Below are 18987 nucleotides of genomic sequence, written 5' to 3'. Positions count from 1 at the left end.
TGTTTGGTTTGTTTTTATTCTTTGAGTATGTGATATGGAGAGACAAAATTTTGAATTTTTGACCTAAAACATGCTTTTTACACTAAGGTGTGCCCCTTACTTTAAAGGGATGGCCTTTCTAACATCTAACGTGAATACTTGAAGTGCTTCATGAAGTCTCTCCACCCCCACCAAGAAGGAATTCTGTCTCTCACCACTGCATAATATGCAGCAGGCAATCCCTACTAGGCCGAGCAGAGTCATTTCATGTCCATATTCATCTCAGCTCTTGGCCAAGGAATCATGGTGAATCCCCATGTAGACTTTTAGGGCCCCCCTTTTCACAGCTACCTACTTTCAGATATGCTGCCCTGCCAATTTCAGCTGCTTCGATAGCCCAAGACTCCAAGTTCTCCATAAACGAGACTACTCTGTATGGATTCCACTTTCTTGCACCCCCCCCCAAAAAAGGTGCCTTTCAGCAGAAAAACCAGGACAATTATGGGATAGTCATGGAGCATACCTCATGTATTTTCCTTCTCTCAAAGATCACAGCTGTGTGCTACCTATTACCCAATGCCTGAAAAGATTTGTTGCATGTAGTTTTAGAGGTTTTTTTTCCAGTAGGAGAACAAGTCAGGTACCTATTACTCTCTCGTGGTTAGAAGTAAGTCTTTGGTGCACATTTGAATGCACATTGAGATTTAAATCACTGATACCTTTAACAATTCCTAAGAGGAATTTTTGACAAAGAATAGGTGAGAGTGCACTTAATAAAAATTTTGGAGTGACTAAAGAGGGAAAGGGGCAATGTTTTTAAGGGCATTAAAAACAAACTTAAAATTTCAAAATTAACCTATGTTATGTATATGACACTCTTGGTTAGACTTAGCAAGTAAAAAAATTGTAAGGATATATATTCTATGTTGTTATTTGATACATAACCTATATTGTAATGTATGTGATACTCATAGATTTAGAAAATAAAAAGATACATTTTTTTCTTTCCTATTTTGGCCCATCCTGTTAACACAAAATGTTCTCACTTAAGGTCACTGAATCTAAGTTGGAGATATTAGACCTTTGAATCATTGGTTAGTGAGTAGCTAAATTAGGAGTCACTGCCTTAGGAAGAAGCCAGTTCAGACTGAAACACAAATGACTACTTGGTTGAAGAAGTAACTCTCCATTTTTAAAGGGTGGAGATGGTTTGGTAGTAAATTAGTTCTCTCCCTGCCCTGGGAGATTAGACAAACAATGGATCTAACTAAGAAAATAGACTGACTCATTTGGCTATGATGCTATACCGAAGTTATAAGCAAACTAACATTAATCTCCAGAAAGGGAATCGGGTTCTGTATACTGTAAATGAGTTTTACAGTCAATTCTGAGATTTCTCACTGAATTAAAAAAAAAAATCAGACATCTATAGATCTAATGGCACTCTGAACCCTGCCTTTCCTTACCTCATCATCTGCTATAGCATAGCTGAAGTCATATGCAATTTACTTCATTATTTATTAACTCTTCTTTAGGGTGGTAGTTTTTATTGCAACAGAAGTGAGGATTGCAATAACTTCCTTTTCCCCAAACTTTCTTGAGCATTTCCCAACTTCTAGTAGTGAACGCACTTTCTTCAAAGTGAAGGGTCCATCTGAAGAACAGGTACAGATGAGGAAGGAGGAAAGTCAGGCTTTTTTCGCAAGAAGAGGAGCTGTACAGGGCTCATAATGGGTCATAAGTGAATAGGGGTGGAGAGTAAGGGAAACGTAATCACAGATCTGGAAGAGACAAGTCATCTGGTCCAGACTGCCTCTAGACAGGTCAGGAAGGGGTGTTTGGGTGGACCTATTTTCACATCTGGATTTAGCTTCTCTTGAACTTTTCAGCTTTTTGCCTTTTACCAAGGCTGATTTCTTCTCTGCAAGTCATGTGGTACTTCTGCCCCAGGATGAAGTCCTTTGGAGTGGATTTAATTAGCTTTGGGGATGGTCCGTTCTTTTTCCAGAAGGTCTGTTTCAGGTTTAGGTCATTCTATTGGCCTCACCAACAACTGAAGGGCAGATGTCCTGGCCACTCAATAATTCCCTGGGCAGAGAGGAAGGGCCTCTAAGCTGATGGTCACAGTCCTTGTACTTCTAACTGCCCTTAGCTGGGAGGACAGGAGGTGCTGAGGTGGGTGGAACTTGGAGTTGAGGAGTTTTTTAGGTGGTTTCAGGTCTCATCCTCCGTAAGAGAAGCTACAGCTGCCTACCTTTCCCAACATACACACCCCTACATTATTTGCTGGTAGAAGTGAAATTTTGGCAACTTAGGGTTCCTCTGGGGCCACTCGTTTCTTCCACATGTCCCAAGCGTCTGGATTTACTGCAAGAGACTGGACAAAATAGAGTGGAAGTAAACTGTAGCTTACTCTTCTCCTTCATCCAGGAAAGAGGCTTATGAGCATAAGCAAAGAGGTAAATGAGATTATTTCTTGCTGTTCGGTGACTATCACACCGCTCACCCGGCCTCACACGCCGCTACCAACGTGTGCACACACTGTGAGCAGAAACACAACCCCCACCCACTCCTGCCCCGGGCCCTCCTCACCCCTCCCTCACGACCGGCACAGACCGACCAGAACTTCCCTTGGGTCGCGGCCCAGCGATATGGAGCGGCCCTGGCGCGGAGCCCTGCTCTTCCCGAGTCGTGGGTGGCGCGGTGCTTGTTTCCCTCCCCTCCCTTTCCGGACCCAAACAGGGATGTATCTGGGTCAGCCTGGGAGGGGCTGGACCTGCCAGGGACCGGCGGGGGGGATGGGGGTGGCGATGACAGCATCTTTCAGGTTTTTGGCGTTTCTGAGCTTGGCCCCGTCCAGCCTCTCACCGCGCTCGCGCCCAGCAAGGGCTGATGCTGCGGCTAGTCCAGGCCCTGGGAGTGGGTGGGGGGAGAGCCTGGCCTTTCTATCTGGACAGCCACCCCTCCTCACATTGCGAACAATGCGGCGCCCACCCCCACCCTCAACACGAACACACATTCCCCATTCCCCAAGGCACGCTCCCCTGGCGGGCGGCGGGTCCCTCCACCCCAGGAAAAGAGCAATGGAACAGTTCACGGCCGCCACGAGTTCCTGGTCTTCCTTCCTTTCCGGTGATAAACGGCGGGGCTACAAGCCAGTTGCTGCTTAAGATGCTCCACCCGTGAGCCTGAGTCTCTCTTGGCTCTATGCGGGGGCCCAGATCCAGGACCCAGGGTCCTTTTACCCCTGCAAGGCGCAAAGGCGTGACCCGTGTTGGAGCACAGACGCGCGCAGCTCCGCACTGCCTGGGTTCCTCCCTATGTGATCTTTTGCGCTCCGCAGCGCCGGGGAGGAGCTGAGTGTGCGTAAAGACCGCATCTTCCCCAGACACTTTGGCTGAGGGTGCCTGGGTGAGGTCCGGAGGGTCATGGACTCCCGGCTCCCCACCCTGCGAGCTCTGTATATAAGCCCAGCTCTGAGGAATCAAGGCCACAGGTCTTCATTTCCCTGAGGCCTGGCCCCTCCCTCCCCAACCTTGCCCGGCTTCGCCTCTGCAGCCCCAAATCTCCACTCGCTCTTCCTCTTGGCGTTGGGAGAGAAGCGGAGCAATGAGTTGAAAATCATCTCTGGATTCTTGCATCCTGTACACAGTAATCTCCTCATCCTCTCCTTCATTTTCCCACACTGCACGCTTGGAGACTTCTGTTTGCCGGAGGGTAGCCTCGTCTTTCCGCCACACCGGTCCTGTGGCAGGAGCCCCACTGATGCTTTCTGATCAGACGCTTCCCGAAAGGTGCCTACCTCCGCGGGTGCTCGAGGCCACGCGGCGGTGTTCCTCCGTCCCCGCCTCACCTCATCTCCAGACATCTCTTGCCATCATTTCATCCACTCTTGCATAAAACCTGCGCCCCCCGCCCCACCCGGTGCCGCACCCCCTCCCTCGGCTGCTCCCCGCGGGCGAGGAGCTGAACGGACAGGGGCGCGCAGGAGGCGCGCAGAGCTCTCGGGCTGCCCGCGCTCGCCGCGCCTGGGGAATTGGGCTGTGGGCGAGGCGGCCAGGGCTGGCCTTTATCGCTCGGCCCGCTGGTGGTTTGAAACTTTATCAGCGAGTCTCGCCACTCGCCGCAGACGCGAGCGGGGGGCGGGGGCGCGGCGAGGCGCCGGCAGCCGTGACGAGGCGCTCCCGGAGCTGAGCGCTTCTGCTCGGGGCACGCATGGCGCCCGCACACGGAGTCTGACCTGATGCGGACGCAAGGGGGTTAATATGAACGCCCCTCTCGGTGGAATCTGGCTCTGGCTCCCTCTGCTCTTGACCTGGCTCACCCCTGAGGTCAGCTCTTCATGGTGGTAAGTCCACGCGCACGGGTGCAGGGGGATTTTGGAGATGGGAGTGGGGAACGCACTAGCCACATAGACCTTCCCCGGTGGTGCTTCTCCGAGGCCACCGCTATCGAAATTCCTGTCGGAACCCCAGCTGCTGTCCTCTCCTACCGCCTTAGCCTCAGCCCCTTTGCTTTTCCACAGAAGACCGTTCCAGCTTTGACAACTCCAAACACCCCCCCCCCCCCCCCCCCCCCACACACACACACGTCTCCCTCAAATGAGAGCTCGGATGTTTGGTTGATTTGGATCCAGATGAGCGACAGCAAAATCAGCCAATTTCTTATCCCGTTGAGAGACATGCTAGCCGGTCTTTAGCTCTGTAGCACAGGCTTGTGTGTGCATGCGTGTGTGTGCGTGTGTGGGTGAAAATTCACCTTGAAAACTACAACCGTCTCCCACCCCCCCCCAGACTGCCTCAAGATAAACCGACGGGCCAATTCTGGCAGCCAAGAGCTTCACAACGCAAAGCGTATGATTTTGCATTATTTCCCGTCCTTCCACATTCCTAATGCTTCACCCCGTGGAGCGGAAGGACCTCTTGCTGCCTCCAGGTAGAGATTACCACCTTAACAAGAAGATCCAGCCCAAGGGGGCTCTAAGACGCTACTCTGTTCAAATCAGTCACCCCAAAGAGTAACTTTGCTGTCCTTTGTATGCTGGTCTGCGATTTATTTTGCATAGTGAAGGAGTGGCAGAATGTTGAAATGTAACAGGTCTTAGCGTGGTTAAAAGTTCCAAAGGGAGATTCTCTCTCCACTCCGTCTCCCTTCCTTCTGATCTTGAAAAGAGGTGGAGTTGTAAGCTCTGTAATGTCCTTGAACCTGCAAGTTTCAGAACAGATACTAAAATACTGATGCAGAAAGACCAGTTACGGTGGGCTCTTTATATATATATATATATATATATATATATACACACACACACACACACGAATCTGGCACAAGTAAGGAGTCTCAGCCAAATTAAAGACTAGAGCAGGGAACTTTAGGAAGACCCTGGAGCTCTTCAAAGGAGCAAGGCAAAGCAATGATGGGAAGAAGGGTTCAATTCCTTCCTAAGCCGCTTTGAATAGGAAGGCGTTTAGCCTTGACATTGCTGACACAGGATCAAAGATTGATTTATCAGAGTGACCATTTTTCAATAAAATGACTATTTCTGTTTCCATGGGTGTATAAACATTATTTATTGCCCAGGCTTTTTGTCACATTGTCTCTCAGCTGTCACTTAAATATATTTTTTGGAAGTCACAGCTGTAACGATTTTATGATCATATAAAATAATGAAAATACAAGAAAAAGACATTCTCCTTGTTTGATCGCTTCAAAAGACACCTATGGCAGCTTGGGTTATATAAAAGGTACCTTTCTAAACATTTCACAACTAATAGAGAACATCTGGGTAGAGATGATGATGTAATTTTTTGTTAAAGTTTCTTTTCAAAAGTACTTTATGGAGCTATAACACTGTTTGATTCTTCCAAACATTTAGTGTCCTTAATAACAATAGAAAGAATTTTTTTTCCCCAAAGCTTCTCTATAAAAGACAAAGAGAGCTGGAAAAATGGAAATATTTAAAGGAGTCTTTGGTAAGGAAAGAAGGGCATGTCTGTGCAGAGAGTGTAACATCAGATAACACCATCAGGCGTTGATTAGACAGATACAGACACTTTCTAAAGACACTTAAACATTAGGTCAAATAAATGGGAGCAAGCTGCTTCTAAAGGTTGACTTCCCCGAAGAGCAAAGCCCAGACATACTGTGTTGGAGATCAGAGCCTTCTGGGGAAAAGTCTTTGAAGCCTTCTTCCCCAAACACATTGCCCCTCTCCCTGACTCTTGACCTTGACTCTTCCACCCCAACCAGAGCATCATCAGGTGGCCCTGACTTCCTGTCCAAGACACACAGTCATTGCTTCATTTTGGGGTGGCTTCTACCAGATCATTCCCATGCCTGCTGTGCCACTTCTTGCTTTCCAATATCCACAAAAGGATAAAGAATTCCAATTTGAACCCTGCTCTGAGTTCTTTAGTTTCCCGGGGAACACGGCACCAGCCCTAGCCCTTCATGGTGTTTCACCTCCATTTTGGTCCTTTTCAGGTACATGAGAGCTACAGGTGGCTCCTCCAGGGTGATGTGTGACAATGTGCCAGGCCTGGTGAGCCGCCAGCGGCAGCTGTGCCACCGGCACCCAGATGTGATGCGGGCCATTGGCCTGGGCGTGGCCGAGTGGACAGCGGAGTGCCAGCACCAGTTCCGCCAGCACCGCTGGAACTGCAACACGCTGGACCGGGATCACGGCCTCTTTGGCAGGGTCCTGCTCCGAAGTAAGTCCCTGCCTCCGTGGAGCTCCACGGGCTGTCCCCTGACTTGGTCTTCAGAGACCCTGCTCATCTTCTCTTGCACTGTATTAGTCAGAAGCTTCTTCTGTTGGGTGGCATTGTCCCTGTTTTGCAGATGACAACTAGAGAGATCAAGGAACTCGCCTCAAGTTTTGAAGGAGGCCGGGCATGGTATAGGAGCACTGTCTCCTGGCTCTGTGCTCTGTCCACCCATGTCCTGTCACAACCTTGCCTGTCCCTCCAGGATCAGAGTTTGTCTTCAAGAGAAAGGAGGAAGCGGTCACAGGGCTCTCTTGACTTTTTTATTCTTTCTGGGACTTGAATCTTTCAGAAGATTTGAGCAGATCAGGGTGGGATACGCGAATCTTTTATTGACCAAAAAGTATTTAAAAAACAAAACAAAACAAAAAACTGTGTGTTTATTAAGAAGCAGAGACAAAACTCTGCTCAGCACCTTTCACCTCCCAGCTACTCAGCCTTGGGTCACTCTGTGTCTAAATTCAACATTTTCTTTCCCCAGTAGATTGTAAATTCTGCAAGGTAGGGACTAGCCTCTCTTCTTCGCACTCTTGTGGTGACTTCTGGGACAGGCACCATTCACTCAGCGACGGGGTGAATGAATGGATGAACTCGTAGTGGGCACCTGCTGCTTTTCAGGCACATTTTAGGAAGAAGAATATTTATGGAGGATTTGGGTGAGAACCATGAATACATAGTTTTCAAATATACATGCTTGTTTTGTTTCTGTTTTACTTAGAAGGAGCATTAAACACTATCTAATTACATAATAAATTTCTTAAAAGTTCCGAATATGGGAAGTAGCTGGTATACAATCAGAGCAAATTAACTGAAAATCAGATTTCATTGTCAAAAATACCCATCCCTTAACCTGGCATTATTAGCATTCTTCAAGAAGTAGCATGGCCCATTTGCTATTAGGAAATCTGAGTGAAAACACAACAGTTTATGTGTGAACCCCAGAAACAGGAAACTACACTTGTTTATGCCCACTCCCCCCAATTCCTAAGAAAATCGTCCAGGCTGTACACTTGGTAATGCTTAACAGAGGGTGTTTCTATCATGTAATCATCACAGCCCTAGGGTTTTATGAGGCCAAATGCATAACTGAATGTCTCTAAAATCCCCCAAGGGCGTTGTGCTCTCACTCAGTGTATCCCTAAAGTTAATTTACTGCGATATTCTGCAATTTTATTCTCTAGTTTAAGAACTATATTCTCGTGCATTCCTTTTGGCGTTTCACTATGACATCGCAAATTTTTGAAAGGTTAATAGTAAATTTCAGCTACATGGAATTTTAAGACTTCACCTAGATTAGCTCACCAGTGAATCAATTAAAGTGCTGGACCTTGTCAGAGACAGTTTACAAATATCTAACACAAGTGATCTTTGGGCATGTTGTAGACAAGCTCTCAGGATTTAAGGCTGTATGAGGACTTTACTTTCCAAAGTACTCACAATCATTTTTCAATCACTACAAATTCAATATCCTTCTCATTTACAAAATGTTCACCTCCAAATTCTGTCTGTAAAAATCCATTCAGATGTCTCCATATTGAAGAAAAACCTTTAGATCACCAATCAAAGTAAGCAATGTTGCCCATGGACCCTAAAGATAGCGTGTCTAGCAAAGCTGGAAATTCATTTGTAAAATCCCTTAATCTTGGCTATAGGGTTGCTGAGAGAGAAGAGGTTAGAACTGGGGGAAGAGGTGCTAGTTCGACTTAGTGTCAGACCTCAAGTAAATAAGAGAGCCTAAGCTATACTTCCTTCAGAGTTCTTTCGGATGAAGCTGAAAGCTTGGCCAAAGTACTCAAAACTGAAAACACTCATGCTACACAATTTCTTTCCATTCTTCACAGAAGGCCAGATTTCTTCCTAGACATTTATATAAACTCCTGTGACTGTCAGTGATGATTTTGTGTTGGTTATGGGAGGGTGGAATCTGGCCCAAAGTAGTTTATCCTGGATATAATCAAGAAATTCGAATGAAACTATCCAAAGATTTTTACAATTAATTGGTTGGAGGGAAATTCACATCTTAAGTTGTGAAGGACTCTTTTAGAAACCTAAATGTCCTTATAGATGCATAGGAAAGGCAAAGGCCAACACCATTGATGGGGAGAACATGAAAGTTATAACATACCCCATGGTCGTAGAGAAAAGAAGGACATTTACTTGTCTCTTTTGCTTCAAAGAGCTAGAGGAGGACAGAACAATTTCTGGAAACATTTGTAATTCATTCATTCCACTGACTGTCACTAGCCACAGGCAGAGAGACTTAAAAGAACAAAGTAGTAAGCCCAAAAGTATTCCTGCAAGAATACACCTCCAGAATTCTAGAATAAGCCTTAAAAAACAAAAAGGTGAGTAGGTCTCATCCTTGTAAATGTATTAAAAGTAAAAGGTGGGGGGAGGGGAAAGCCAGCACTTAAAGAGAGAGCTGAATGACACATAACTTTCCAGAATGCAGAGCTTCTAGAGTGTTGCCCTCCCAGGTAACCATCCCCCACCCCACCCCCAAATGATGTCTATGCACTTAATAGACATTTCTTGACTTATCTCAACCCCCAAATTATTTTTTTTAAAGATTTTATTTTTTTATTTGTCAGAGAGAGAGAGCACAAGTATAGGGAGCAAGAAGGGAGAACCAGGATCCCTGCTGAGCAGGGAGCCCGATGCCGGGCTCAATCCCAGGGTCCTGGGATCATGACCTGAGCTGAAGGCAAACGCTTAACTGCCTGAGCCACACGGGCGTCCCTCTCAACCCCCAAATCAGTGAAACTTCAACCACATCAGGAAGTTAAGTACCACCGTTTAGATTTGGATTTTGTTTCATATTGTGATAGATTTAAAAAGAATCAGTTTTTCTAAGAGGCCCAAGATCAAAATTTGTTTTGTTACAAAGCCAACTCTTGAAATGTGCTACTATTTCACACATAGCATTTTAGTGATTCATCTAAGACACTTAACTGAAAACATCTTAAGGCCGTATCTACGTGATACCAAAACATCTGGAGGTAAAATGAAAAGTCAGTCAATGTGCTAAGTTTTGTATTTAAATATATAGACATCTAGTTCTTTAGTAATGTGTTGGAATAATGAATGAGAATATTTAGAAAGGTGATGTTTTTGCTCTGGTAATTCAGAAACACAGATTTTCAGTGATTTTTCTTTCTTCTTTCAGCCAACAAGCGAATGTCATTGTTTGCGAATTATGCCAGGACGAGTTCTGCACCTAGGCAATTTACTCCTCTACTGCTTTCAAAATCCCGTCTGGCCACTGACATTCTGTTATCCGCGCCTTCCATACCTTTCCCCTAAAAGACCACCTCATAAAATTGTTCTTCTTTCTCCTTAAAAAATAAGACTAGTGTTAAATACATGAAGCATTTGGAATCTCCTCCGTCCATGGCATCTCTAAATGTAGGCACTACACTCCAAATACAAAGCCAGGCATTAGCGGATCAAGGGGGTAACTATGGACAAGGCATTTTCCTAAACTATAAAATGAGTGTAATAAAAAATTTTATTTATCTGAAAGCCACTACCTGAGATTAAGCCACATTAGTATCTATTAATCACCCTCTTTTACAAAACATCTCAATTCACTTAGAAAATCTATGATCCTTGTAATATAACCTGGGACTCTTTAGAACAGCTCTGTGACCATCACATTTCTCCCTGGAGAGTGCTGCCTGCTACCTATGGCAAATATTCATGTAATTGATTTTACCTAAATACAGGGCATGATGGATTCCTTTTTTGATGGTTAGAGGTTTCAGGGGAGATATTTTTTGAAGGCTGAGGTAAGTGCCATTTAATATGGTGTAGATATGTTTTCCTGATTTTTAATAATGAGACTAGCAGAGCAAATATTGCAAGGGACATATAATAAATTCTAGCACTGAATGACAAACGGAAACAAGCAGGGCTTCAAGGCGAGAAGGTGGTTTGTTCTCCCAGCTGTGTGGTTCAAAAAGTCACACTCGTCTTGACATATTGAATCACTGAATGGCCCTCCATTTTCTGCCTTGCACTGGCATTAGGTTGTTGAGCTTCTATTTTGATTGTTAATATATTTGCTGCAGCACCCATTAATAAAAAGGCATGCTAATAACAATGAAATACAGCTCCACTTGGAAAATGAGGTGCACACAGACCCGAAAGAGCCTTATATCTGTCACTAGACCACAACACCATGTTATGAGTTACTACAGATTATTAAAATAATTTAATGTAGTTATTGCACTGAAATATGTACCTTTCAGCCTGTAAGGGAAAGTAGCCTGTGGTCTAATAAAGAACAATTCTAAGAAAGCACCCCAAAGGGTTCTTGCCCAAGTCTAATTATAGGCGGTAAATTTGTTTCCTTCCAGAAAAACCAAAGAAAAGCTTTTCACTGTCTTTTACCCAATACCAGTGATTAGTGCAGGTGTTCCAGAAGAAAGTAAATTCACCTTAATAGTCAGACGTAGTATGTAACTCAAGGATATTGCATAGTGCCTTCAACAATCTCTCAATTACTCGTGAAAGTTGATGCTGAGCCAGAGCTCCCCGGTGTGAACGCACAGAGCTGGCTCCTGCCTGAGTTCTCTTCCCCGCCTCAGCCCCTAGGTGTCTTTGAATTCAATCTTTCGGCCTTGGCCTTGGCTGTTTATGTGACAGGAGTGTCCTCACTGAGGCCTGCAAGCTTGGAAGGGTTTTTCAAGGAGAGCTGCGGTAGCACGAATACCAAACTATTTTGTGTAATGACAGAATGGTAGAATTCAGACTCTGTTGCAAATGGAAGGAGGGCCTCAGAGGCCATACTCCTCTCCTCTAGGACAGGAGGTTAACAGAAAGCCAGGAGTGGGTAAGACAGGCTCTTGCTGCATTTTCTTTTATACGTTTAACTGACTTAAGGATGGTTGTCACACAGATGCCTAACCTGACAAAAGCTTTTATGATATGGAAACCATTCCTATTAAAAAGCAAGCCCTGGCTCTAGAAGAGAATCCTTCAAGAACACCAGAACCTTCTTGCCCCTTGGCGAAGTACGCCAAGGGCGGAGCGAGCGGTCAACAGCTATAGGGTGAAAGCTGTTCAGAGCTAGCAATTCCAGACCACGTTTAAGGAAAGCATTTCTGTTGCAGGTAGTCGGGAATCTGCCTTTGTTTACGCCGTCTCCTCAGCTGGAGTTGTGTTTGCCATCACCAGGGCCTGTAGCCAAGGAGAACTAAAATCCTGTTCCTGTGATCCAAAGAAGAAGGGAACCGCCAAGGACAGCAAGGGCAATTTCGACTGGGGTGGCTGCAGTGATAACATTGACTATGGGATCAAATTTGCCCGAGCCTTTGTGGATGCCAAGGAGAGGAAGGGAAAGGATGCCAGAGCCCTGATGAACCTTCACAACAACAGAGCCGGCAGGAAGGTATGGACACAGTGGTACTCATTTTACAGACTGCATGACTGTATAAATCACTTAAGCCAAGCTTATCTTTAGCTTTCCTAGAGTTGATAAAATGCTAGACAGTCACAACTTCCCACTGCCCTGCCCCACTCCACCCCCCCCACCCCAGCCATAGATTCTAAAGAAAACCATGAACTGAGTTGAAATGTCTCCACCCACACTCCACCTTCCTTCCCACAGCTGAGCTGGAGTCCACCCATTGCTTTTGGCATCTTATAGAGTCAAGTGTTTTATGGTCCCTCTGGATACTGTATCATCTAGAAAGAAGATACAATCTGTGGGTGAGGATAGGGAATTATCCCACGTACCAATGGGAACTGAGTGCTTGTATCTGAGATGATAAAGACCCAGGGCGTCTTCTCTCAAACTCATCAGGAAAGCAACACACCAGGCATGGCTTGTTGACTTCTAGATTTTTTTAGAACCAGTCCCAACTCTCATGCATAAAAGACACACCTTATAGTTTCTGGGACTGGATGAGTAAGGGACCAGGGGAAGACATGCCCCAAAGGGGTGCTCTGGCCCCTTACTCACTAGTCCTGACTAACTTCCTGGGCCATGGGTACCCAGCCATTATTCACCTCCTCACCCCCATTTGTTGGATGAGGCAACAGGCCCTAAGGTGCTCAAGGTCACAGGGAGAGTCAGTAGAAAAGTCAGTACTAGCAGTCAGGTTCAACTCCTAGCCCAGGGGTGCTTTGGCCCAGGATTAAGCCATTTCGGAGCTAGTATTCAGATCTGTTGTTATGCCATTTCTTTTTGCATAGTGACAGGACCAGAATAACTAGAGAATCTGAACACGGCACATTATCTCTATGTAAAAAACATAAACTGGCTAATCAAATATTTGGTCAGAGCCATTCTAGAGTAATCGAATTGCCAATGAGAAGAGATAACCATAATTTGTCCTTTATCAACACAAAAAACAAAAATGTGCTTGACATTAATATATAAAGAAAGATCAGCATAAATTGAAAGGTCCCCAGGAGGGCTTTAATAGAAAAAAGAATTGAAAAGAATGCAGATCTGTTTGGATGAAAACCCTTTTACTAGGCTCATGGAAAGAACAAATCTCATTTAAAGGAAGTTGGAAGGAAAGTCTTGCTTAACACATGGAATAAAATGAGTGTGACCTGAGCTGTTTACAAATAGTACCTTTCTTGAACTTTAAAAATCAACATTCCTTATTTTCATGAATTTATGAACCTACAGTGACTACTGCCAAGAATATAGACTATGGTTGTGTAATCCTACAACTATTGGTAATTACTGTTTGTGCAATGGTTTAGATTTTTAAAAATTTACATTGACCTTTGTTTTGACATTGATACCACATGTATAAGTTACGAAATGTGGTGTCTTTGATAGGAGCGTGCTGCTTAATTATTCAAGCAGCGTGTCTAGTTAGATCTAGAAGACTATTTGTAAAGGTACAGGCATATGGTCCTACACTGTAACCAAAAGAATGCCGATTTATCAAAAGAAATGTTAATTTTGCTTAATAGGCCATTAGGTTTTGAATGTTTCACCTCTTCAAGACAATAGATCTTAGCTATTATATTGTAGGCCCTGCTTTAACATGACTTTTAATATAAATCACATGATTCTTCACTATGTAGAGGTGAACAGCTGTCAGGCCTCAGATATTCTCCTGCCTAGTCTGCAAAATTTAGGAGGCTACTTTTGATTGGAATAAAAGTGCACACACTGACTTTTTAAAATATGGCTTTAATTAATGGTGGGTGGGCAGACTTTTTCAAGGAGATGCATGATGTCAGTGAATATGAACTTTAATGAGAGTAAATGTATTGAGATAAACATGCGTCTCTAATTCTCTTCTTGCGGTCATTAGACCCCCAGTCTCTGCTCCCCCTTCCTACCAGCAGAAGGTCTGTGGAATCAAAATGAGAACAGGCTGGGCTTGTGTTTGAAGGCAGGCCTCTTGAGCTAAGCCTCCAAATGGCCTGGCTCTAGAAAGCCCCAGCCTCCCAGATCGGAGAGCACTGTCCGTTTCTTCCTATTTTCTTCTTTGTGCTTTTCAGTGTTTCCCAGATTGTCCAATATGAACATCTTCTACTTTTTAAAATGCGGGTTGGGGGACCAATACATTTTATATAAAAGAAAAACATCGATTCCAAGATCATGTTTAGCTGACACTACCAAGTGAATTCAACACTACCATTCACAATGGGCCTTAATTTTCCCCTAATATTTGAACAGTTTAATTCTTTATTATAGCAGCTGGTTAGAGCATCCTCATGTGTCTCTGTACTGTAATATCATTTAAGATCCTCTGTGCTGTTATCACAGCCTCAAAATTTGTAATAATCGTTTTTTTCCTTCATGTATACTTGAAAATTCATCCTTGATAGAGTCTAATTTCCCACATCTAAATTAGATTATTGTTAAGTTCCAAAAAAGATAAATCTACCTTCTTCAAAACCAACATTCTATCAAGAAGGAAATTCCAGTTTCTCTTAACAGTTTTTTTTTAAGTCTAAAGATGCCATGCCATGAAAACCTCTATGTTATATTTTAAGATATACAAATTACAAGATATCCACCATTTGTTCCCTTTCATAAGCTTGAAAATGGCTTTAACATTAGTCTTCTCTTTAGAAATAGTCACAAGTAATCACAATTGGTTGAAATGATCACAGCTTCTTCGACCTTTTTCTAAGAGACTCTTTTCTAAGAGAATCAAAATAATCTATGTATTCAATCAAATACTGCCCTCCAATCACTAGAAATGTGCATGATAAGAATTCTATAAACACTCTTTCCCCTGAAGTTCTCTTACTGTAGTGAAAATACAAAGAATATGGGATTTAAAATCAGACCCACCTTGGTTTTAATCTTCCAACACCAGGGGCTTTGCTCACTGAAATTCCGTTTTTTCTCCCATGTAAAGGCTTTTTCTGTGGTGCTGTGGGAAGAGAAGAATAAGGCAAATAGCACAGAACCTCACATGCACTGGTGCTCAATAAAAGTTCATTCCTTTCTCTTTAGTGAAGCGCAGGTCATCCGTGACTTTACTAACAGAGCTGGACACAAACCCAGTAGGAACTATTACTTAGGATTCAGTCTGATGGTTTCAGGTATGCACAGACGCATCTTGGAGCAGTTAGACACACTAATAAACAGGCATGTAATATTTTCTAGTTTACAAAACGCTATCCCACATTTTGCAATTTGATCTTCCAAGAAACCCTGTAGGTTATAAACCAGCATGAGTATCGCTACTTTTCCGATGGCAAGCTGAGGACTCGGCTTACTAAAGAGTCACACAGTCGTGACACACTGGGCTCAGGGTGCAAACCCAGCAGTGCTCACCCTTCTGTGCTCGTGGACCTTCCATGGGGTCTCTGTTGAGCATTTCTGAGAAAAACACAGTGTTTCTGTACTTAAAAAAGAGTAGCAGTTGCCCTTAGAAGGTAGTTTAATGATGACGTTTTCCCCTTTGCGTAGGTCTTTCTTTCACAAGCACCCTACGATGAAATTGTATTACTTTTTAACAACAGGGGAACTTTGTTTTAAAAGCCAGAAACATTAACTTACGGTCAGGTCACTGTGAGTGTGCCTGAAGCAACTTAGCCTCTATTTGGTGGATTCAGAAAATTCCAGCTAATGGCGCTGCTGCTGCTTGGAGAGTCCTGCGTGCGACGGGACTAAATTTAGGTCGACAGATAATTAAAGCGTTACTCGGGGAAAGGCACGGTTTGGGGCACTAAGTCATAGGTAGAAAAGCATAAGACGAAGAGACTTCTGACCACAAGAAACAGTCGCCCGGCACGCTCTAGGATGCCGGTATTGACGGAAAAATCAGTCACAGGGCCAGTTAGCTGAAGAGAAAGGTTGTGTCACAACAGAACTGGGTGTTGGAGCTGGAGATAAAGATTTCCCATGATTGAGATAGGGAACATTCTTTCCAGGACAAAGAAACTGCAAGGCCAAGAAAGATACTGGAGCCGAAAGAACATCAAAGTTGAGGAATGACGAGGGCCCTAGGGTGGAGTTCATAACTGAGACTTAATAGGGGCTGAGGCTGCAAATTGGAGTCTGCCAGATCTCAGCCTCGAACACGCGCAGAGAGATCTGGATGTAGCTGGGAAGCAACAGGAAGGTGCTGAACAATGGGGGAAAATTAAATATTTAAGTTCCATTCTTATGCATTCATAATTCCTCTGGAGTCCCCTTTGAAAGAGTGATAGATTTCAAAGTTCAGGTGTTCTATAATGTGTTTGAATTAATGCCGCAAATAGAGTAGGGAAATTGTAAGAAATGTTTACTTCCCTGAGTTTTATTTTCAGCCTTAAATATACAGACAAGGGCTGATGTATATATTATACTTCCTGATGTATACTAACAAAAAGTTAGCTTATAGCAACTGTGTTGAAATTTATATTTTTAACATAATGCTTACATTACTATTAGCTACTTTATTCATTAGGGGTTCTTAGCTACTGAAGGCATCCTGACCGAGGCAGTATGGAGACTGGGGCTCTAGGATCAGAATATTGGTTCTAATACTTGAGCATGATTTTAGACAGCTTACCCAAAGAGGACTGCCACATTAAATAAAATGTATACACCAGGTTTTAAGCAGGTCTAAAAGGCAGATACCATTGCTGTTCATATTTTGCGTATGAAGAGACTACGGTCTAATAAGGTGGCTGGAATTAGCAAACAAATTGAATTTACTTGCTAGCTGAAATCATCTGAAATTCAGACTTAACTTGGTATCCTGTATTTTATATGGGAGAAGTTTGGAGGGTCAAGGGATTCAGAGTTTCTAGTTCCACGCCCTGCCCAAACCAGGGCCACTCAAGGTCACTGCCGTGGAGCACCGGAGCCTGCCCTGAGCTTGGCCCACTGGGGCACTGGGGGACAAAGCAGATACTTCTGTCTATAGGAAACGTGTCCAGAGTCCAACAGAAATGGATATTGTCCAAGACATAAGCACAGACTTATTACAGGCGAGTAATCTTGGACCTAATAAAAACTTCCAGGATGCCCCTTAAGATAAATAATTATTAATGGTTCTGAACCAAGAGAACTGGGCATTATTAAAAAGAAATCACATTCTCAAAAAGTAAGGAGTATCAATAGAAAATGATAAAATCAAACTGAACTACAGAGCCAGATTGCTTTAACCTCCTATTCATCTAACCCCTCCTTTAAATAATGCTGAGCATCCTTATGAGACACAAATCTCACTTCATAGGTACTTGTTTTCTAATTGGTCTCCTTAGTTCATAGAATTAAATGCATTTTGCAAAGGTAGATCCGTTCTGCCAACCTCACCCCTGTCTTGCACCTAAACCTAGTATGTGCTTCATACTATAGATCTTTATAGAGCATATGAATCAAAAACTAACCAGAATCAAAGTCCCAAAGCAGAGAATAACTTTTAACAAAATTGTTACAGTTCCCCGTAAAATTCTATTATTCATAGAAAATGTTTTTAGACTGGCCTCATTAGTCATAAGAATTATTATATGTATGGTTAGTCAATGGTAATGTTCTTGAATTCCACAAATATAAATTCCGCACCTTATATTTCCTAGCTAAGCCCACCCGCAGTCACTGTTTTTGAAGAATGACAGTGTTCAAGAAATCACAATGTCTCATTTAAGTTAATAAATGATTGCATCCGCAAATCAACTGTACAGGTGGCTAATAAATGTCCTTTGTTTCCCTAGTTCCAGATCTTGTATGTTTGAAAGGTAGAAGTTGGTCTGATTCAGGAACTCTTATCTTAGAGATGTGGACCTGTCAAAAGGACTCAATTGTTCATAAATGTACGTGGCTTTAAGCCAGCATCTGAAAATTAAATAGGTTTTTAATGTGTGTTTCCCTCAGGAAAACTGATATAAGACCAGAAATATATTAGTTGCTTTGTGGCATACACTCAACTTAAAAAGTGAAGTACTAACACTCCTTTGAATGCCCACGTTCAATTTAGTTAAAACATAGCATATAGGGACCTAAAATAAATTCTAAACTGAATTTCTAAGGCAAGGTCAATAGTCAAGTTGGCATCCATTTCACAGAGTATAAGGCGGATTGCCCTTATTCTGACAGGAAGAGCTGTCCTGTAAAGAAGTCTTACAAAGACACCCTGGGGTTGCTCGGACTCCATTTTCAGCAAAGCTGACTTAAACCAAAATTTCATTCTCCTTGGGAGAAGTTTTACTAACTGACAAATAATTCCTTGTAGAGTATAATTAGATACACAAACACTCTATGTAAAAAGTTTCATAAAACTCACTGAACCCAGAGAACATGAAGCCCTGGGGGGTGGAGTATGACAAACGCTCTTAGAGTGATTTGAGGTGTAGACTTGCTGCCAGTAACGTTTGGGTTACATCCTGTCTCAGCCACACTGCCTGTGGGGCCTAGGGCAAGCCCCTCAGCTTCTAGGTATCTCAATATCCTCATCTGTGAAATGGGGATAAAAATAGTAACTACCTTCTATGTTTGTGTGGCTTATATAAGACAGTGAATATGGCGTGCTTGGGTGGGTTAAGTGAGTGACATAAAGTGCTTAGTGTGGCCTGACGTATAGTAAGACCCTCATGAATGTTATGCTTCATTATTATGCTCTGACAGTAAGTTGGGCGATAAATATAAAATAGAGTTGTTCTACCTAAATGCATGTATTATCTTCTTTAATAGCCCCCTTTTCTTTTTTTAACATTCAAACTTTTGTCTCTTTGGGATAGAATGCTAATATGTAAAAGTTTCTTAAATCCTAAATCTGGAAAATAGCCTCTGCAGACCAAAGACTTAAAATGCTCAAAATTAGAGATTTAA

The 18987-nt window shown here is 43.3% G+C and overlaps 1 protein-coding gene across 2 annotated transcripts in view; it reads left to right on the top strand.

The window, feature by feature from the left end:
- Positions 1 to 3402: 3402 nt before the first annotated feature.
- Positions 3403 to 18987, top strand: part of WNT2 (Wnt family member 2) — a 45258-nt gene continuing 29673 nt past the window's right edge. The window contains exons 1-3 of one of the 2 annotated variants that reach the window (XM_034671032.1): positions 3403 to 4327; positions 6460 to 6686; positions 11855 to 12132. In XM_034671032.1, coding sequence (XP_034526923.1) covers positions 4245 to 4327; positions 6460 to 6686; positions 11855 to 12132 — 588 coding nt within the window. In that variant the 5' untranslated portion in view covers positions 3403 to 4244. The remainder of the gene's footprint in view (positions 4328 to 6459; positions 6687 to 11854; positions 12133 to 18987) is intronic. The other variant, XM_019797704.2, reaches the window with a different exon arrangement.

Source organism: Ailuropoda melanoleuca, chromosome 1 (assembly GCF_002007445.2).
Source record: "Ailuropoda melanoleuca isolate Jingjing chromosome 1, ASM200744v2, whole genome shotgun sequence".
Classification (NCBI taxonomy): domain Eukaryota; kingdom Metazoa; phylum Chordata; class Mammalia; order Carnivora; family Ursidae; genus Ailuropoda; species Ailuropoda melanoleuca.
Note: the sequence above shows the minus strand (reverse complement) of the source record. Positions and strands in the feature narration are given on the sequence as shown.